This window comes from Priapulus caudatus, unplaced genomic scaffold, assembly GCF_000485595.1.
Source record: "Priapulus caudatus unplaced genomic scaffold, Priapulus_caudatus-5.0.1 Scaffold500, whole genome shotgun sequence".
In the NCBI taxonomy this organism is placed as follows: Eukaryota; Metazoa; Priapulida; class Priapulimorpha; order Priapulimorphida; family Priapulidae; genus Priapulus; species Priapulus caudatus.
In genome coordinates this window covers 188856-211775 of record NW_014577561.1, presented here as the reverse complement: position 1 = coordinate 211775, position 22920 = coordinate 188856, and the positions used below count along the sequence as shown (strand labels likewise).

Sequence of the window (22920 nt, the reverse complement as noted above, 5' to 3'; positions counted from 1 at the left end):
TCTTCCAGACAAGCAACGCCATCTGGAGCAGCAACGCCTACTGGTCGACCTGCATCACCAGCTTCAGGTAATGCAAGTAGGGGTAAGAGGGGTACTTTTTTTTTCTTTCAGTCAAAGATGTGGATTCAATTGTATTTTAATTATACAAGTTCCCATACAGTACAAATTTTCGATATTTGTCCTAACAGGTATCAGCAAGACCTACAGAGCTAGTGCATGTTCGAAAAATTAAATATTATACATGTTATTTGTAGGTTGTCGGGTGACCATGGTAACTCCACTGCCACCGTTTTCTTCTCGAGTGCAAAAGTGTTTGGAGGAACAGGATCCTAACCCAGTATAGAGGTTGATGGTAGATGAGGCGGCTGCTTACTACTTACAATTCTTCCCGGGGATGTCGGGCAGAGAGGAGTACGCGGCAATCGGAAGAAAGATGATTTCCCAGTATCCATGTTTAAAGCGTGAGGGAAATGACGAATGGGTACGTTAAATTTGTAATGTGGAACACATTGCTCTGTCAACACAACTTTAGGGGGGCGACCTGGCTCTGCCCCCCCCCCCTATTGGGAGATCAGGGGAAAAATTACATTAAAAAGTATCGAAATCATCTTTCCAGCCCCCCTACTGGCAGGGTAGTACATAGTATATATGTTGTCCCCCCCCCCCACTGAGCGTAAAATATGTGATCCGGACAGGATGGTGTGACTGTCTCAAACGGTCTAGAGCCCGAAGTTTTCTGCTTGATGAATGTCAAATTCTGCTTTCTTCTGCTTTCTAAATTTCACCAAAAGCTTAGAAAAGCCTTAATTTTTTTTATTTGTATGCAAGAGATGAAAAACCGGTTGAACGCTTTGAATGCGTGCGATCAGCCGGGCGTATGGGATCACGAGCGAAATACGCTGCCGTGAGACGCGCGCCCGCCCGACCCGCGCACACCGCGCGGACCCCGGCATCGTATTTATCGATCGCAAGCGGCCAGCGTAGAAAATCGCAGGATCGCGAGCGAAATACGCTGCCGTGAGACGCGCGCCCGCCCGACCTTCGCACACCGCGCAGACCCGGCACCGTATTTATCGATCGCAAGCGGCCAGCGTAGAAAATCGCACAGTGTCCTAGGCTGGTAGTCCGTTAATTTTTACATCTTTTTTCAAGACTGAGTTTTCCGCTTTCTCCTCCCGTTCCGCGATTTTCGCGGAAAACTTCGGGCCCTACTCAAACCCCCTCTACTGAGCGTAGAATCTGTGACCCCCCCAATTAACCCCCTATTGAGAAATCCTGGATCCGCCCCTGTTTATTACATTTCTTCCGTTAGAAACAGACATTTTACCAATAATAAGTCATTTACTAGTAGTCGTAATTACATCGCATACTGCAGAAAAGCGTTACTGATTATATTACGGACATAAGTACTTGTAACACACACACTCATTTGATCATTCACATGGTCAAATTTATGGCACGTGTGAACAAAAATNGTTGCACCACATGCAGTAATAAACTATAAAGGCCTTGGTTAATGATATAGCCAATTATTCTCGCTGCAGACATGCGGACTCTTCTCAAGTGTTGCACACATAATTAACCATATCTTACGTTTTTGCTCTAAGAATCCAAAATTTTGAACCCAATTTAATTATTCTCGGCTGAGACGTGTGCCGCCAAACACTCCTCCAGTCGTCTACCCATCACCATGACAATATAATAGTGTCTCTCGTCTAAAAATACAAAACATTTTGAGCAAATGTAATAATTCTCGGCTGAGCCACGTGACGCCGAACCTCTCAGTGTTGCAGCCACGGACATGAAATAATATAGTCTCGTCTAAATACAAAAAGGTTTGAAGCCAATTTAATTATTCTCCGCTGAGACCGATGCCCGAACTCTTCTCAGCGTTGCACCACATGCAGTATAACATAAAGCCTTGTATAATGATGTAGCCAATTTATTTCTCCGGCCGGACATGCGCCAACTTCTTCTCAGCGTTGCACAAACAGCAAGTACTAGAACTATAAAGGCCTTGTATAATGATGTAGCCAAATTTTCGGCCTGAGACATCGCCAACTCTTCTCAGCGTGTGCCACCACATGCTGTAGTAACTTAAGAATGGCCTTGTATACATGATGTGACGCCAATTACTTCTCCGCTGAGACATGCGCGCACAACTCTCTCTCAGCGTTGCACCACATGCAGTAAAAACTATAAAGGCCTTGTTAATGATGTGCCAATATTCTCGCCTGAACATACGCCAACTCTTCTCAGTGTTGCACCACGTAATAAAATATTTAGTTTTTGTCTAAAATGCATTTTAGCCAATTACTCTCGCCTGAGACGTGCGCCAACTCTTCTCAGTGTTGCACTACGTAATAACATATTTAGTTTTTCTCTAAAATGCATTTCAGCCAATTACTCTCGCCTGAGACGTGCGCCAACTCTTCTCAGTGTTGCACCACGTAATAACATATTTAGTTTTTGTCTAAAATACATTTTAGCCAATTATTCTCGCCTGAGACTATATTATTTATGTTGTGGTGCAACATGAGAGGAGTTGGCCATGTCTCAGCGAGAATAATTGCTACATCATTATACAAGGCCTTTATAGTTTATAACTGCATGTGGCGACGCTGAGAAGAGTTGGCGCATGTCGCAGCCGAGAATATTGGCTAGCATCATTATACAAGGCCTTTTAGTTTATAATCTGCATGTGGTGCAACGCTGAGAAGAGTTGGCGCATGTCTCAGCCGAGAATAATTGGCTACATCATTATCACAGGCCTTTATAGTTTATACTGCATGTGGTGCAACGCTGAGAAGAGTTGGCGGCATGTCTCAGCCGGAATAATTGGCCTACATCATTATACAAGGCCTTTATAGTTTATAACTGCATGTGGTGCAACGCTGAGAAGAGTTGGCGCATGTCTCAGCCGAGCAATACTTGTACATCATTTATCCAAGGCCTTTATAGTTTATATCTGCATGTGGTGCACCGCTGAGAAAGTTGCGCCACGGTCTCAGGCGAGAATAATACATTTGCTTCAAATGTTTGTATTTTAGAACAAACTATATTATTTCATGTTGTGGTGCAACACTGGAAGAGTTGGCGCTCGGCTCAGACCGGAATAATTAACCCACATGCCGTGGCCGCACATCATGGCAGTGACGTCGTCGGGTACATGCAGTGACGTCAGTGTGACGTCAGTACCTCGCACGAGCGTTGCACCAACATATGCTACCGACAGTAACCTACCACCGGGCTCTGCCACCGAGAGGCGTGTTCAGGAGAGCGAGACGCTCCATGAACGAACGCAGCGCCTCCTGAACCGACACACCGAGCGCTCGCGTGTGCGCTCGCGTTTGCGCGTCGCTTGATCAAAGATGGCGGCCCCATGGGGGTTCTCCAGCAGATTTTAATTCGCGAGAGAACAAGTACTGTTAAACGAATTACGACGAAATTGATACAAATTGAATTTAGATAGTAAATGAATGAATGAAAAGTGAATAAAGTTGAAATAGATTGCAAATGACGTCAGAAATGTTAGATTCGCATTTCGGCCAGATTTTTCGTCGCCATCTTGTAAACAATCGCGCACTGAGCGAACAGCTTTTCAAACTTGCGCGCAACACGCTCGCGTCGCTGCTCCGGCGCAGTGTCGTTCAGAAGCGAGCGAGCGTTCTCTCCTGAACACGCCTCTGGGCTGTAATCTAGGCGTTTAACGGCATTGACCTTTGTCACCCACACGTTGGGACTGCGCTGAGCGCACAACGTGTCTGCCAGATAATGATACCCTCGGCTCAGATGATAGCCCTCGTGATTTTTGTTAATGAGCCACTAGCCATCGATTAAGACAATTCACGAGTAGATTGATGCGGCAGAACGTTTGATCCAGCGATTTCCTGCCGAAATACATAAGGTAGGGGCACACGGAGCGATTTTTATCGCCCGATCGCCGCGAATTTCAAATGCGCTCGAAAAAATCGCTCGTGTGCCCCTTCACGTCGCTCGTCGTGCCCCTTCACGTCGACGCCGATTTTAATCGGCCGACCGAATCGCCCGTTCCAAAATGTTAGATATTTTCGGCGATTATTTACCGCCGGGCGATTATTATCGCTCGTGTGCCGTGCCGGCGTATTTTGTCGCCCGATCGATTTTTCTAAACCATCGGACGTGTGTTGATATCATGTTGATATTAAAATGTTCTGTCGAGTGGCGTACGCGTACGCTCTCTAAATTCGCTACGTCACGTGTGCCCCTTCGTGATCGGGCGATAAAAAATCGCTACGGTGTGCCCTTCGTGATCCGGGCCGATTAATTCGCTGGCAATTTTAATCGCCGCGATCGTGCGATAAAAATCGCTCGTGTGCCCTAGCATTAGATGTAAACTTTGGCAATGAGGGGCTGGGGGCGATGCCTGTGTAAGCGTGGCACTGCATGCCAATCATCGGGCTGCGCCCTGATCACGCCCGTCACGTCCAGAAGCGTTCACTAGTCATATATGAATCGTTTGAACTGCTTTTGTAAGAATATTGTTTATTGTTTGTTCGTCTGTTACGAATCTATAAGTAGAATTAAGTAAATATATGTGGCTGAATTTGCTCTAACAAAAGTTGTTCTAAGCGTTATTCCCCAGCAACGCCAGTTACCCTGCTAGTTTCTCATAAAATGACAAGTTAAATAATAATACAATAGGTTTTTTTTATTTTCAACCATTTGCTCGACAATTACTAAAACCACTATCTTCACAGAGCGCATTTAACAATACAATACTAGACATAATTTGTTTAGAAATGATTATTTTATTCTGTAGGATCTTGATACAAATCTACGCTGACAGATATTTGTGGACTTCCGGTTCTTTCCCTCACACCACAGCCCAATCGTAGCAACTATAGTGAAGGTGGCCAGCTCTCGCGCATTCTAGTTTAGCTCGTAGCTGCGATGTTAGACAGCCGGTCCTACACGTTCACGCACATGTACTCTGCATATCATCGCTCAGAGCTCAATGGAGCATGAACGGATTTCCAAACTGAAATCCGTAGTGTACGTCTCCATTCAGAAAGTACGTCCGTCACGTCGTAACGACGACGACGACGACGAGACACGTCCTGTGTGTTGCATGGTGCAGAATCATTCTCTAGGTAATCTCGACCTGTGAACTTGACACAAAACTTGCGGATACTGGAGTGAGTGTTGCCAAGCAGGCATCACTGTAGTTGCTCTTAGCGCAACGCCTACAAAGACAGCCTTACATGATTCGTGTTTTGTGCCCGTAACAGCACCAGCACCTGAGCACAGTTCACACAGTCGGCACCTGGTATTTGTCAGTAAAATATATACCTTTGTTTTAGATGAATACGCTGATGCGCAGCTGCAGGCCTAGTAGAGCCCAAAGACAGAGAGCTCGGCACTGTACAGTTCCAAATTCTAAGGACGCACCCAGAAAACAAAACGTGGCAGAAAAAATTCACTTAGGGAACATTAATAGCTTTCAGCTGGTCAGATATCTTTGGTTACATCTTGGAAATCCTCATTCTCTACGCGATAATAATAATATTAGGACAGCGAACACTAAACATGGTGCGGCTAGACGAGTGTGCGATCTGCTCTAAAAATGTAACATAGTGAATCTAGAACCAACCCAACACCACCATGTTGCACATTTAAAACTGCTTGAGGGCGGTACCTGAATTACGCCTAGAGCGCAGAGGAACGCTTCGCAATAGACAGAGCACCAGGATGGCGTTGCAGGCTGATGAACACGAGCTGGCTACTTGTTTATTTCTGTATGTGTCAATGATAGTTCACACCAAAACTTGCACTGGTTGCTCAAGTTAAACAAACTTGTGTAAAATTTGTAGCGCTACACTGCTGCTAAGGACATTATTGCATTACAAGATGAACACATTCCAACTTTAGCTAAACTTGGAAGATGCATGCACATGCTCACACGAACCTATAACCAGCGGCAGCAAATTACCCTAATGGTCAATACTCTTGCAGACGGCTTCTTTTTTTCTCAAGCGATCCTAAAAAATTAACTAGGGTATTCTCATGGCTCTCGTATTGACCATGACTACTCAGGCTTTAGAAAACTACATGTATATACACAAAACATTTACGCAAATGGTATAAAAGAAAGGACATTCACAACAAAAAAATGAAGTAAACAGTGAATTTCACGAATGGCCCCAGACAAAGGAGTACCGCCGTGTCACTTATAATTGACAACACCACGATTTCAATTGAGGATGATGTGCCAAGTAAAATCAAACTCTTGGAATGCGGGGCACAGAAATTGCAAGTTGATTATGTAAATGACGAAACTTTTCTGTTTTATACTTTCATCCATGACTCGCAAACGACACGCAAAATGTCACCTATTGAAAAAGTGCAAAGATTTCATACATCAAGTTGGTTTTACTCAGTTACATACCTTCAACGTTGGTAGGGTCATGCACACAGAATCACCATAGGATCATAGTGTGTGCAAACACCGAGACAGAAGACATTTCATGTCGGAAACACCGACTGCATCGATGCTCTACACAGCACAAGACTTAACGAGATCCGCATTAGACGGTATTTAACAACTACAAACAATATTGTTCTTCTTCTATTCTTGATGGAACCTTGGCATCAAGTTGTTCATTCGGGGAGATAGTACTGATAGACAGTGCCGTCAATGTACAATCTGGCTAGACATCTATTTACAAGTTATAGCCGAGGGCCAACCCGAGGGGGTTTTAGTTGAACAAAAAACACAAATCACACGGCCAGAGAAGCAAATGCAGCAGACGGTATCTTCACAACAACCACTATCGCCTCCAAGGGATTAATATCCAGAATGCGAAACTTGCTGATAAAATTCTAGCGATGAACACATCAGATCGTTACGATGTTAGAAGTCTGGATGTCAGCAGACCTCAAAGTCCCCGTTAAAAACGGAACCAAAATCACAATTTCTCGCTGCATTCACCTCTCTGGGATCTGCCTTGCCAGGAGTCTTTCTGTTCATTTTTGCTGGTGACCGGATCTACCAGACATCCTTGGTGTTTATCAATTGGACAGTCGTGGAAGCCAGTCGTGTGCTGGATCCACTGCAGAGTTTGGACTGACTACAACCTCATGGCCTGTACGTACACTGACCATTTGAATGAATGTCAATATTTGGAACTTGGGGCATCTACTCTCCATCATCTTCATCCTCCTCCTCCTCCCCTGCTCCCTCCTCTTCATCAACCTCCTCTCCTTCGATGTCTTCCTCCCCTTCGTCCCCATCATCTCCTTCCGCCTGTAACCATATCCAGACAAACAAATCCATGGTTCATATTACAGGACTGAACATTTTTTCAATGAATTTTCAAGGACATTTTATCGGAAATTCAAGGTCATTTTATCGGAATTCATACACAGAACAAAACATACCTGGATTAATTTAATAACCCCATTCTTAATCACTGTCACCTCTAATGTAAATTTTACATTACGTGTTGTCAACAGCAGAAAAACAAACAAACAACGAAAAAACTGAATTTTTATCAAAGGTATTATTTGCACATTATTGATGGTACAAAATTTCTTTTTATTACATGCAAGGACTCTTCGTAAAAATTCAAGGACTGTGCGAACTATAAAATCAGCTACTGCCAGGTGGTAACAATAATACATTTACAGATAAAGGAATAGGAAGAATTGCAAGGATCACATTGCCCATAACGATGACTGTCAATTGGAATTTTTAAAAACCTGCTCATTGATTTGTAATATATTTTCCCTTTAAACAATAATTAAACACCAAAAACAATGCCAATGTCGCAGACTTATTAACATAAACTGCAGGCAACGAGGATAGTCAATACAGATAGTGATAGATAATATTCAAACATTTAGCATAGTTACCCCATGTATGAATCGTGCTTACCTCTGCCTGTACTGATGTAAAAAATTCCTGAAGAATGGCAGGAAGATCTGCTTCTTTGTAATCTTTTACAATGATTGTGTCTTCATTATCGCAGCCACGGATCATCGCCGACAGCTCTGCGAAACAAGAGAAATTTGTTCTTGCATTTACCGAATACCTAGATCCCACACACGTATTTTCACAGGAAAAGTGCATGCAGAAGTCCTTCCTTATCAACAAGTCAGTATAATCACATAACCAAAGCAAAACAGATAAATTGAACAGTTGGTGAATCGAATACAATTGCATGAACTGAAATAATGTGCGATATTGTACTTTTTCCAGTCGACTCGCGGAATAAGCACAGGATTCGTTTGTCCATGCCAACAGCTTGTGCAATTTCATAACCAACTCCCAAAGATGGCTGTGTCACTTCTGCCACAACAACTGTAATGAACATAAATGTTACCATAAATACATATCACCAAGTGAGTTTGCAGGGAAAGTTCATGTGATTACGTCACCGAAAATAATAAAAGTAAAAAAATATGTAAATTTTTTCACAAAATGTAAGTGATTCTGTTAACTTTTTATGGTTAAATTGCTGCATTATACTTCCTATTTTGCTATTCCGTTCAATGTGAACAAACACTCATGACTCATACATAACCCATAGCAAGCATTTAATGTCGTGATCAAAATATCATATCGCCGAGTTTTTTTTTTACCTAGTTGAGAAACAATCTTATCAGGTAAGAATTTGAGGATACATTTAATCCCATTAGTACTTACTTTTCATGTATAAAAATTGCAACAAAAATTTTACAAATATACACCATACAAAATTCGTGACATAGTCAAATTAAACCGACTGCCTCACGAATCAATTGAAAAACTGTGTGTGAAATTATTAAATGAAAAAATCCATGAGAAATCCACATGAAATTATTCGGCAGAGCAGAGGCCTCACCTACTAACATGTAATGTCTTCCTGGACCTTGGCTACCAATGAATCTATATAACCACACCAAAATTCTAAATTTTCCTCAATAAACCCAGATAACATTTTTATTCAGCTAGTGTAACTTGATCAAGTCTGCGAGTATCAAGCAAAATAATAGCTGCGACACAGAACCATAGGATATTGTAATTAGAGGTATGCGGTATTACCGGTACAGGTCACGTACCGCGGTACTTTGTGTGGTGTAGTGGTGTACCGACCTTTTTTTAGCTATTTTTATCACATGAATTTTATTTCCCTTCCTCGTCATTGCATAGCTTTATAAATTCATCTCCGCCGATCGACACCATTCACGCTATATTCGCGTATCTCCAGCACCTATTCTATATGCCTAGTAGATAGTCTGCGCTGTTTTATTTGTACATATTTCATTACTTCAGACTGGTTCTAGCCGTACGACACTCCTACTCTCGCTCATGTTTGTTCCAAAGGAATTACAAGATATAGCAGATTACAATACTGCGACGTGGCGACTGCCAGGCGTTTTTCCATGAGCGCGGCAGCGGTGCCTTTGATGGGAGAACGGGGCGCGATCGATCACAAGCGTGTTTCACTAAAACCTTTGACCTTCGAGTTATATTCCTCTGACCTGTTCTTGAAATCGTGGTATACCGCAGTAATATCGTGGTACTTTGGTAAAATTTCGCGGTAGCAAACTCTAATTGTAATTATTAAATAAATTTGTACTAATTTGAACTCAATTTTTTCCAGTTACCTTTTAAAACCTATTCTCATAGAGATGCACTGTTAGCTTTGTATAAATAATTTTGCAACAATGTACTTACCTTCAGCCTGCTCTAGCCAAGCCATGCATCGGTCATGGATTTCTCGATCATCTAGATCTTTTTCTATACAAATACGAAAAAAACATTAGTGCATAAGGCCATCCTTAAAAAATTTACATTTTGTAAAAATGTTTGCTGTCACCCGACCCATGATTTTTTTAGTGGGTAGGTAGGTATGTCTTTTTTGTGTGAGGCATAATAGTTATTTTAAGTCTGTCCTCATGTTTGCCACACATGCTTTGTGTTTCAGTCTTAACTATAAAAAATGAAAAAGAAAAAAAATAGAATCCAAAATGTCAAACAAAACTTTTGGGTTGCGGCTATTTTCGTGGGTCGGTCCGAGGACAGCAAACATATATTATTTTAAGGATGGCCTAACAGCTTTAAAAAAAACAGTTTAAAAGGCATACAGACAATATATTACTTGCTTCCAAATTGTGCTGTGAATAGTGGCAATAATATCAATTTCATTATCTGTTAATCATGAATTAATTCCCATACAAATGTAGTTCAACATTAGTCTTGTCGGCCCTTATAGGCTTCAAACATAAGGGAAAACACTTTTTTATGACCCTGTACTGACCAACTCTTGATTCAAGTAAGTTTCATTTTTTGTCAGGCAGTAAACGACTATATTCACTTTATAATAAACTCGATATTATTGTGTTACAGACAGTTACAAAATACAACTGTAAAGGGCATTACAACATAACCGCTCATCAAATCCAATTTAATAAAAGAGATGTTTCTTCACGCTCACCGTGAAAATAATCACAGAAACTTTACCGCAATTACGTGACAGCAAAAATTGTTCATTTATACGATGAAATGCTTTTTCCCACATTTCTTAGAAACAGCAAAAGGATTCTTGGAACATAAACGTTATTCATAGTATGCACTAGTAAACAGTCCCTAGAATTTTTTAAATGTTTAATTTTAGGAAATGATGCAAGAATATCTGTACCGTTTTTTTCATGACACAACAATAAAATTAATGTGAATAAAGAGCCAAACTTCTAAAATATAATATTTCATAAGAAATCCAGAGACTGTTTACTCCAGGGCTCTCCCTACGTTGCGCAAACGGGGCGCGCGCGCCCCGTTTGGGAAAACTCCCCCTCTGTTTCAATCGTTGCGCCCCGTTTAAATTACCTCCGCGCCGATTAAATTCCACCACAACAAAAGTTTGACAGCGAGGGAATTGATCGTCAACAATTCCCATTCGACCAGGACACCCGACTCGTGTATTTTTACCGTACCACGCATGCACTGCAGACCACACACAAGTACAAACAGTCAACCTGTCCCGGAACCAACACTAACTGTAACCGACTCGGCTATATCCTATATATACAAGAACCCCAAATACCGTCTATGGTGTGGTGGTGATTTTACGCATTAATTAGTGGTACGGTAAAAAAACACGCCCCCCCGGACCCCCCTAGTTCCCCTCCTTCCCCCCCTCCCCCCTGTTTCAATTTCATCTTGGGGAGAACCCTGTACTCCATTAATATGGAATCAAAATTTTTGGAATTGGAGTTGTGAGTTCTGAGAAATCACTTTCATCAGCGTAACATCAGCAACTGCAGCATTACTAACAACGGAGATATTCACGATTTTCTACATTATACGATGATTGAACGACTGTGTTTAGAACTGACCAAGGTATGCACAAAATTGCTACCGTTTTTACTCACTACGGCCTGTCTGTGGCCGATTAGGTACCGTCAACAAACTGTTTGGGAGACCACATACATAATACATCTACACATACATTTCTGCCCAGAGGCGCCATCTATCAAATAAAATGGCAGGGCGCGAAATTAGCACCGGCCCATCGGTTCGGCAAATGCCGGCAAATTATCGGGAGAGCCAGTAACATTGGTAAAACATTTCAGCCGTGTTAGCGAGTACCTACATTTTTATTTATAGCAGGAATGAGCAAATAGCCTACATTACTGTTTCACCTGAAGGATATCACACCATAATTTATCAACATTTTGACCATGAAACATAATAATATCCTTATTTTATAGGCCTGCAACATTTTAAGATTCCGGCACTTTTCAGTTTTCCCAGGACCCGATCGAATGCTTTCCTTTCTCAGTGAAGGCATTTGAAAAACAGTTTGCCAAAATTGCATGCCAGGTTATGTCTATGCTGTGGGAACCCGTCCATGCTCACTCACCATCATCACCGCCACCGCCTGCCTTGAAGTTGTTTTCCGTCAGCACGGCACCATACTGTTGCAGTAGTTTGATAACACGCTGGTAGACCTCCACGTCCTGACGGCCTCCTCGGATGCTTCCGGAAAAATAGATGTCCATTGCGTTGTGATAGGCCTGACGTGCCAAATTAAGTAACCTGCAATACAGAGAAGCATTATTTACTTGTATAGAATGTACTGACGTTTTTTGTATATTTTTCCATCATGTTGTACGCTGTATAGTTGTTTTGTACTGTATGACTCAGAAATTTTAGTATTTTAACTGCTCAACAATATTGCATTTATCAGATATCTTCAGCACATGTACAGGTACACCACCGATTTTCCAGATCCCTTGGTTCCAAGGCCTTTCTGGATTACCCGTTTTTCCGGACCAAAAGAAGTCACATTATAATACTATTTGCGAGAGTTTTCCAGTGTTTTCACCACTTTCATGACACCTACCGTTATTGCTCGAGTAACAGCAATTGTCTAGATTGATTCATTTGATTATTCTAGTGATACCTTCGTATTCACCAAGTGCCAGTTTCAAACTACTAGTTTTTGTAAACAATCGTTTCCTGTCATCTTGAACTAGGCGGAAGTATGGATTAGCTTGTGGCGCCACCGCTTATCTGCCGTAGACATAGTACAGGCTATCTCAAACCATGCACATGTTTTCAATTCATCACCGACACAAATACAAGTTGATCAATTCTGCCATTAGGCATTATCGGCATACGATAAAATTTATTGCTGTTACGTGGTAAAATCCATTTTTTTATGCTATATAACTGCATAAAATCTTAGTATTTTTAATGTTGGTGTAATCAGTGATATTTCCGCTGTCAGGTGAGACTATATTCAGCTATATTTAGTTTTTCTGAGCAAAAATCTCGCAATAATAGACAATAGTTAGGTTAGTTTAATAGATCTGCCAAATAATTTCTCACATTCACCAGTTACACTATGTATACCAGGCTTTCAGATTTGAAAAGTACAGGAGGACTACAAATGACTCCCCTAGGACACCATAGGGGTCTTTTCACGCTCCATAATCACACCCTTAAGAGGCATGATGGAGAGCTCCACTAAAAAATCACACCCTTAAGAGGCATGATGGAGAGCTCCACTAAAAAATCACACCCTTAAGAGGCATGATGCAGAGCTCCACTAAAAATCACACCCTTAAAAGGGATGATGGAGAGCTCCTTGAGGGCTCTCCATCATGCCTCTTGGGGTGTGATGATGGAATCATGACCAATCCTCAGTCTAAAGTGAAATACAAAACGAAAATTGGGATGTCATGTCAATCCACTGATTATCATTCATCTTCACCTTCATTCATTCAATGGCTTCGTCATGATTACATTCTTTTCATCCAACAACCCAACACTAGCACACAGATTAATAAAAGAGTTGATCGGATGTAAAAATAAACTTGTTTTATTTATTCTGGTCTTCATTTTTAGAGACTCTAACTCTAATCCATGTACCTGCATGTGTAGAAATAAATTGGATTTTTATTTTACGTTCGAATCCCATATAAGGTTTAGCTATCAAGAAAACTTTTAGGTTCAATTCCAATTTATTTCTACACATTTGTTAGATCATTTTGAACAAGTTATTTTTCGTGAATCACATTTCCAATACGAAACCTTTTGAACACATTCATAATATACTAACATACATATATATACACATTTATGTATATATATATACTAGCTGCGGGTACCCGCTGCGCTGGGTAAAATCGTGCTACTAATTCATAGTACTAATAATGGGACAGAATAGGAACATTGGGTGAAAATCGACAATAACATTGCAGACAATATTAATATTTAGAAATGAGTGTAATAAGATAATAAGCATGGGAAAAACGAAAAAACTGTTACGTATGACATTTATATGACAGCACAACCGAACTTAGAACACCTGGGACATAATAGTAATATGGTGTAAATGACAAAAAGTTATTATAACAGCTTGTAGGAATGGGTTGGACTTTTCATTTGAAAGCCTCTTGATAAAGAATGTTTTTCGTCTTATTCTCTGGTGCAAATATGTAGAGATTCCTGGCGTCTTCAACACTTGAGCTCCCCACGTACAGCTATCCATTGTGAGATCGTAGCATAAATAAAAGGAATATAGTATCAGGAGCATTAGCTGCTCATAGTATAGATAGAGAGACGCAACCATGCACATTGAAATGAAGAAATTTTCATACTGAATCAGAAACTGCATAGCTTTCGAATGGTACAGTGCATTCTGAGATCGTAGCATCTGAACTGAACCTCTGAGCTGAGTGAGTAGTACCTCTGAACTGGTGAAACTGGTGCTGGTTGTGGTGTTTTAGTATTGGTTTCGGTTTCACAATACCAGCAGCCGGATGAGGTGAGGGGATCGATTTTTCTGTGTGTGGCAGCACTGTACAGTGAGTGCTGACATTGTGTGAAGATTCACGAATTGACGGGTTTTTCGGTGAGTTTGACGGTTTGACAGGTTTTTTTCATCGAGGAACACTCCCCGGGTAGGAAATTTCCAGAAAATTTCATCCAGATTGCTTGGGCGGTTTGGCCACCAATTATAGGGAAGATACATACATACATACATAAATACATACGAACTCAAACATATATTAGATATATATAAAGTTGTTCAGCTGAATTAGTCCGTACTCGCATAACTAGAGAACTCCGCAGCCTAGAGGAAAACTAAAGATATCTAGAAACCCTAACAGAATCAGAACGTCTGGGAGGTGGTTTTAGCTGAAACAAAAATTTAAAAAAGTTGGGTAAAAAGTTAAACATTCATAAAAAATTCTAAATTGATCAAGAGATGGCGGTGACGTACGTACGTGCACAACATCACGTACGTCTGAATCCATGGTGTATAACCGTAATGGCGCAGTGGCCTCATCACTAGAACATCCGTCTGCTACACCTGGATTCCGGGTTCGAGTCTCAGCTGGGGGACTTATTTTCCCTTTTTTTTCAATATGTATTATTTTTTATTTATTTAATTATTTTTATTTTTGTCTTATCTTTTGATTTCTTATTATTTTATACTGTATGGGATGGGATGGGATGGATAGGGGCAATTCCACGGTCAGTCGCATTACACTTTTATGTGTCAATTCTATAATTTGGTGGTATCAGTTTTACAAGGCTGAGTCTTTCTGTCAAGTTTATACACTGATTTCAACTTGATACCCAAAGCTTTAAATTAATGCTATTGGAAATGTTGCAGGCTTTGTACTGTGAACGCCATGCCATCGTAAAAATCGGTCAGTCGCATTACGCGAAAAATCCACTTATCACAATCAGTGCTCGAAATAAGCGTTGTCCGGTTGTCCGAGACAACCAGAATTTGCGCCGGACAACCTAACCAGTCTGAGACATTGTCCGGTGGACAACCAAAAAAACCCTATCTCTAACCCTTACACTAACTCTAAACCGACTCGGCTATCTTATATACGCGTGGTACCCAATTAATCTATGGTGTATAACCTTTTGCTTTCAATATTTTGCATCAAATTAATCAGTTTTTTACAAGGCTGGAGTCTTTCTGTCAAGTTTAATACACTGATTTCAACTTGATCCAAAAGCTTTAAATTAATGCTATTGAAATGTTGCAGGCTTTGTAGCTGTGAACGCCATGCCATTCGTAAAAATCGTCAGTCGCATTTACGGCGAAAAATCCACTTATCACAATCAGTGCTCGAATAAGCGTTGTCCGGTTGTCCGAGACAACCAGAATTTGCGCACGGACAACCTAAACCGAGTCTGAGAACATTGTCCGGTGCACCAAAAAAACCCTATCTCTAACCCACACTAACTCTAAACCGACTCGGCTATCTATATACGCGTGGTACCCAATTAATCTATGTGTATAACCTTTTGCTTCTCATATTTTGGCATCTGAACTGACAATCAATCCCATGCAACCAACTGGTATAGGCTAGCTAGCAGCAATAATGTTCAGTTTCATACTTCAAATGCCGACGTGTTTTCTAGCTCATCAAGAAATCTTAATCGTCGAATTAAATCGTGAATAATATAAAAATAAAAATATGGGAGCTACAGCTACTATTTCTAACACTGGTATAATATCATATGTCAGGTTTTCTGATTTATGAAGGTGAACTGTTACTCGATTTGGAAGCCAGCAAAACCAGCAAGTTTCCAAAATTTTCTGGGGGAGCACCCCCATACCCCCCGCCTGTTTTTCACCCCCCCCTCCTTGGAATCCTAGACCCGCCACTGAACAATTACATATTTTGGGAGGCAGAGAAAAATGAACAAAAATGTCGGCCTTTTTTCGCATGCGCCCAAAACAATATTGCAGAGCTGAGAGAGGTAGGGGAGCCGTAGGGTGTGGAGACGGGAGGGCGGAGGAGCCAGTGAAATATTAAGTCATCCACTATTTTGCGCAGTTCGCTGTTTTTGGCCCCCCTTGTTAAAAATCCTGGCTACCCACTGTTTTGGGTGTTTTCTGATTATATTATTATGTGATTGAAAAAAGGAGATTTCGGGATTTTTTTTGGGACAAACCAGAAATTGTTGGCGGACAACCCGATTTGATGCGGGGTTGTCCGCAGGACAACCACATTTTTTTCTTATTTCGAGCACTGACAATTCAATGTTTCCTCAAACCAAAACACTTTTACCAGTTTTATTACATGCAACACATGACCTCCACACAGAAGTCTCAAATAAGGTATTTACATTTGGTAACGCAACTTAAAAGTATCTTTTGTGGATAGAAAAACCTCTGGTTAGTCGGCGATTACGGTCAGCCGCATTACAGTTTGTCCATCAATTAAGCCATCACTATATGGAGCCACATGTATGTTCTCTTTCGACAAAAATGGAATTATTCGTTGTAAAACATCTTAAACAAATGCACAGAGATGAGAGAAAAACATTTAGCCTGACTTCAGCACAGGTTATCTCTTAAAAATTTTATTGACAAGGCCAAAAGATATATTTTCTACACATACACGGTAGGCTAGCTCCAGAGAACAGTTTTGGCTGCTTAAGTTTCCAGATTCCGGTATATGGTTGTAATTTATATCTTTGGGGCATCGCATTTGGTATATAACTCGATACATGAAATTCAGAATAAATTGCTAATTAATTCAAACTGATTAAAAACAGATTTGAAAACTTTAAAGCAGGTTTTAACATAGCCCTGATATTCCAAGTTATTGGGAATGAATTTAAAAGTGGTGTGCGAATTTGAAGTGACCCACGGTTGTTGGCTATCATACTTTCTTCAATGATGCGAACTACTTGCTGCTTCAAGTAAAAAGTTTTGGTCATGCGCTTTGGATTTGGCCATTTCGCAGTTTTGACCTGCGCGATGCGATGACAGACAGACCACAATGGAAATCTCCTTAAGCCAACATCAACTATCATGACTTCACCTGGATACACTTTCACCATCATATTTCACGGACACGCACTGACCAACGTTTAGGCCTACATGTTCATCACAGTGTTGACCACATTCCTGCTCACTTGCTTTTCATTAGCTGCCTGTGTAGCTCTGCCTCTACTGTGTGTGCTCATATCCATGCAGCAGTTATGAGGGAGGCTACAACTTCGCCATCTTCAACCTGGATGAAAGGCTTCTGTGCAATGTCTTTGATTGTTTAGCTTTTTGCAAAAGTCGCATCTAGGTCAAGATTTTTTTTCTTGCATTGATGTCAGCTGCTGTAAGTTTATGCACCTTAATTGACGCTGGGCATGTTGGATGCAGCACTTGCAAAGGTTTACCCAGGGGCAAACCCCCATTTTTGCGGTCCAACGCAGACATGGGGTGTTTGTAAAAGGTTGTTTGGTATCAACGTGTTCAGGAGACCTCCCTGAACACCTCCAGGTGGACTAACCTGAAATATGCTGCTGAAAAAAATGGCGGCCATTTTCAAAATGGCCACCATGTCTAACTAATTATAACCAATTTTGAAGAGTGTTTGAATAGAACGACGCTTCTCAGACCACGTGTGTGGTATCATATTAAGGAAGGGAATAAATTCTCTCTATAAGATGATCACCACATTTACTGGGCTTGGCTGGTGGATTATCGTAACAATTTTGGGGCCAAAAATGTGATTTTTTTCCATTTTTCCCAAAATATGAATTGCACCAAAATACATTTTTCCGCATATTTGGCAAAAACCCTTTTCAGTAATGGCATTGAAAGCTTTTCCAGAAACACTGCCCATATATATATGGTTAATATGTGTGAGAAGGAGCAAGTTCATAGCTTTTCTAACAATAAAGTTATAGTGCTCTAAACTTAAAATTTTGATATTAGCTAAAACAGCATTTGTACATTACACACCAGGGCCTTCTCCCGCTATTACGGTATAACTTGCGTCGGCTTTGCGAACCTCGTTTCACCCATGTGTATGGTATCAGATAAAGGGAATTAAATTCTCTACAAGATGATACCGACATTTAATGGGGTTTGGTGTTGATTTGCATAAAAATTTTGGGGGCAAAAAATGTGATTTTTGACAATTTTTTCCAAAATAATGAATTGCGCAAAAATGCATATTTCTCGCATATTTCAAAAAGTCTCCCGCTATACCTTTAACTTGCGTCGCTTTGCAACCTTTGCGTGACGGGTTTGCACGTCTTGAAGATGTTGTTTGAAAAAGACATCAACTGCCCACTCATAAGTTACAATGATTCAGAAGTCCATGAACAGTTATCAGCCCTGCAGGAACAGAAGATGCTTTTCCAAGAATCACTAGTTGAGCAACCAACATCAATTTCTTGGTCCATACTTCCTGGAGATGTCAGACATTCTTCACAGGTTTATTTACTACCAGGCGAGAAGCTGACTGGTTGAGTAGGACACTCTCTGAATCAATCACGAATGCTATCTTACCTCACAGCAGCCGGGCACTACAGATATGGGCAGCGGTCTTTGCTCCCTATCTGGCTGAGATGAAGAAACTACCTGAAACAGCCCCAGATGTACATGAAGCCACTAATAGCAGGTGGCATTTGTCGGGAGGAGAGCAGATCGGCAAGCATAATAGTGTCTGCTCCTGACATGCTTCTGGAACAGACTTACAATGCAGATGCCAAGGAAGCGAGTGTTCTGGATGGGCCTTACACTAAACGCCTGCCCTACAGCGGATGAAATGGGTTTAACAAAACCCCACACTGCGTGTGTCTCTGACATGAGTTTGAAATTGATGCTTACACTCATTCATCAGGGCCTCACCAATGAATCTGGTGTAAAGTCGAGTCACAAGGGTATGGCAGAGATGGGATCAAGGTAATGGCAGCAGTCGAGAACGAATCCATGTGGTGCAACCACAACATCACGCTGATAATATAGCAAGCTGACAAATGGCGCTTGATTGCAACGGTTAAGAAGGCAACCATTAACGCAAGTGTGAACAACTTGGGTCCTGAGCACTGGCTCAGTCACTGACCTAGTGATCAGAGAAGAAGCCAAGTACTGTGAAGGTGAACACCTTTCCACTCACAAAAACAAGACCGAAGAAGGTCTGCGGCTAAAACAGACTGCATCGGTGAAGAGTAACTGAAATAACTGGCCCTTTGCGTATGACACAGATCATTGGCCGTGGTGGAGGGGACCATCGAATGCAGTGACTACCCGCACATCTCTCTATCCAGGATATGAATGGCAGAATATAAACCAGGTACCAAGTTCAAGCCTAGTGAAATCTTGAAGAGGAGACGGCAACGCTGGACAGCACTCCTGCTCTGCCCGCAACATGACAGATAAGACAGCAGTAGTCATGATCGCCTATGTAATGCAATTCGAACAACTGTCCCTTCACAAAGTGAAAGATTGGGACGCATTGCTGAATGATACAATACCTGAATGATGTGCCTGCTGGTATGAGTTCACTGCACTTCTGGTGTGGCATGTACCAGTGGACGCAAGCCTGAGAGTCCCTGAGCAAGAACACGAGGTATGGCGCCAATCAAAACCTGCCAAAGAATATTGAAGTCAATGACCATTACACAGCTCCTACCCACAAGAATTATTGTCAGTGGCAGCAAAACAAGGCTAACCTCCTAACACTTCCTCTGTGAGAATGGTGTGAGAATAAGCTATGCTGTACCCCTGCTGTCTGGTCTAACTCATCCATCTACCTGGGTGGTGGATTCACAGAAGAGACGAAGAGCGTATTAATCAAAAGAGAGTCTGTTACGGATGTTCCTCGCTGCTAAGAACGACGGCAGAAAGGAGGCTGAATACAAGGATAATGCCTGCACACTCTGTAGCAGTGTCCTCAGAATGACGGAGTTGAAAAGACGTAGTTACCACGCCAATTGACACATGACATTATTTACCATGTGTCTACACTATGGAGGAAACACATGCTGAGAGATCTACCAGGAACTATGGGTGAGGAACAGCCCAGAAGACATACTTACTAAATCCATGAAATGTTGGTGACACTGGAACCTTTCACAGTCAGTCGTGGGCAATGCCCTTCTATCCATAGCCTGAGTGGCAGAGACACTAACGAGTTATCCTTACTTCACCGGCAAGAAAGCATGTTCAAGTGCAGCTTGTGTCTGCGACATACCGCCATGAATTGAAGAGTTTTTGGTGAGAATCCCTACTGACATCGTATCCAGAAGACCTCCTCAAGCAGGCAAGGACCTATCACACACATCTTTACACATTAGTGGCTGATGACTTCCAGGAGTTTGATCTGGGGCAAAGCTCAGGGGCATACAAGTTTTGAAGGCAGCAGATCTTACTGCTCGCTAAAATCTTGGCCCCCCACAGAAGAACGCATTTCCTTCTGCAGCGTAAAAGAGGGGCTGGCCCTTGCAACGATCAATCAGATAGACTGCGGGCACTATGCCGCAAGCCATGCAAGCCCCCCATGGACAGAATTTGGCGGTGACTCTGGAATGGTCAGCATGTGGTTCCGGCGTTCCATGTACGCACCCAGCCTGGCGCTGGTCGTATGACAGATAGGCAATATCGTGCGAATGTGCTTAAGGGTGCACATAAGAACTCTCATGTCTAAGAAATTCAGTCGGCCATGGCAGCCAAAAAATACTTTCTTTATTACGAGAGCTCTTTTTTGCGATTTGTATGAAAAAAGAGCTCTCGTAATTTTGTTTACAGGGAAGCTATTCTTGAGCTTTGGCCAGAGCTACTTTTTCTATAGCATGATTTTGTTAAAATTTTTTATAGTTTTGATATGCTACTGATCTTCTAATAATGTCTCAGAACCCAGAATTGTGTCTAATTTCGTAAAGGTGTTTCCCAAACAAAAGTCAAGAATTTGAATGCTTTGGCGAAATCGACGAAGGTCACAATTAATTCCTAATGTGACACATCACGAGGCCGGGTTATCAAGTGTTGCTGTAGTGCATGTTGTGTAGCAGAAGTATGGACTGCATGCACCTGATTGTCTCATTTCGCATTGTTTTTTAAATTCAAAGATTTCGTTATGTCTAACCATTCAATTAAAAAAAACTTGCTTGCCCGAACAGGGAAGTGCAATTTCAAGCTACCTGCCCCGTGAGAATTTTGGTTCGCCCCCGGGCCATCGGGGCCATCGGGCAAGCGGTTTTGTCGAGCCCGGCACCGCAGGGCTCGTAATTAAGACGCTGTAAAATCTAGTGGATCAGCAGGACCACATGGAACTTCAGAAAGTTGGTGGAGCCTGCACAAGAAATTTGGTGGTCAGCTTATTTACTAGCAGTGAGTAACAAATAGTATAAAAAGATAACCATTGGAATAACAACAGCATACGCATCGAACAAATTTGAGCCAATTAGACAACATTGGACAAATAGTGTCTTTCTTCATTAACTCTTGATGTATATCATTAATTAGAGTTGGTCCACAAAATAATGTTTCAATCTCCTAGGAATGTCGGGGAGCTCTGAGTAAGGTTTTACTTTCGTTTTTTCTCGTTCCCCAGTCCACGTACCCCCATGCACAGATCTATCAATATGCGCCGCACATCCCAATAGTTACCAGTGCCCTAGAGATCTTTAAGTATATACAGTTTACAATTTCTTTCTAAATAACTACACTGATATAAAATCAGTCCCACTTTCTACGTGACGAATTTCAGAAAACAGCCTTTGATTAGCGGTGCGTGTCAGGTGTCAGCTGGTCAAAGCCCTTAACTTCCCGACAATAACCCCGCGAGTATATAAACTTATTGTTACGATGCGGCTTATTAAAAACACTTGATTTGCTTAGATCTGGTCGCGAGTTTCTGTTCGTGTGGCGAATCAATGGCGTTGAGGGAGTTCATGGCAGCTCACCTAGAATGTTTTTGGATACCCTAGCTGTCTACTTGAGTGAACGGGTCGTTAACGTCCCTGCCCGGCGGCGGGAGCGATTTTCGTCGTAGATTCCAAAAATTTCGCGTCTTCGTATTGTTGTTTACCAGAGCGGCTTTTAAAGCTGACGTGGAGCGAAATCGCTCGCGCGCTCCCGTGTAATTTTTTTTCGGGCTGGTCCCCATGCTTACAATAGGGTTGGCCGCTCGCCAAGGGACTATCAAGTGCAATGTAGGGAGGATGCAGGACATGAACAACCGAGGTCAGTGACTGGGGCGAGTGGAGTAGCAGCGACTCAGATAGTGATTAAGAAGAAAAAGCCGATGCAAATTAAACGTACCGTAAAGTGTTAAGCTTTGGAGCAAATATAACTTGTTTGTTCAGACAGCAATTGAACTTGTCCTGTTACATGCAGCACTATTGGACTATACATATGGCAGTTTATCTAGAAAAGTTTCAATTCTTTAGTGGAAAGGATTTTGAAATATGAGAAAAATGTATTTTGGTTGCAATTCATATTTTGTGAATAAAAATTGTCAAAAATCTAAATTTTTGGCTAAAAATTGTTATCAGAATCATGTATCAACCCATTAAATGTGCGTATCAGCTTGCTAGGGATTTAATTCCCGCCATTAATTATTGATACGCACACAAATGTGAGAGGGAGGTTGCTATTTCAGACCCTTAATCAAATTGGT

General features: G+C 41.6%; 1 protein-coding gene across 2 annotated transcripts in view; it reads right to left on the bottom strand.

Moving 5' to 3' along the window:
* Positions 1 to 4675: 4675 nt before the first annotated feature.
* LOC106811061 (2'-deoxynucleoside 5'-phosphate N-hydrolase 1-like) overlaps positions 4676 to 22920 on the bottom strand; it is a 32981-nt gene continuing 14736 nt past the window's right edge. Inside the window, exons 1-6 of one of the 2 annotated variants that reach the window (XM_014814585.1) lie at positions 18807 to 18831; positions 11889 to 12064; positions 9701 to 9763; positions 8231 to 8341; positions 7916 to 8031; positions 4676 to 7285 (exon numbers count right to left, since the gene is read on the bottom strand). In XM_014814585.1, coding sequence (XP_014670071.1) covers positions 7178 to 7285; positions 7916 to 8031; positions 8231 to 8341; positions 9701 to 9763; positions 11889 to 12027 — 537 coding nt within the window. In that variant the 5' untranslated portion in view covers positions 12028 to 12064; positions 18807 to 18831 and the 3' untranslated portion in view covers positions 4676 to 7177. Of the gene's footprint in view, positions 7286 to 7915; positions 8032 to 8230; positions 8342 to 9700; positions 9764 to 11888; positions 12065 to 18806; positions 18832 to 22920 lie in introns of those variants that run through there. The other variant, XM_014814583.1, reaches the window with a different exon arrangement.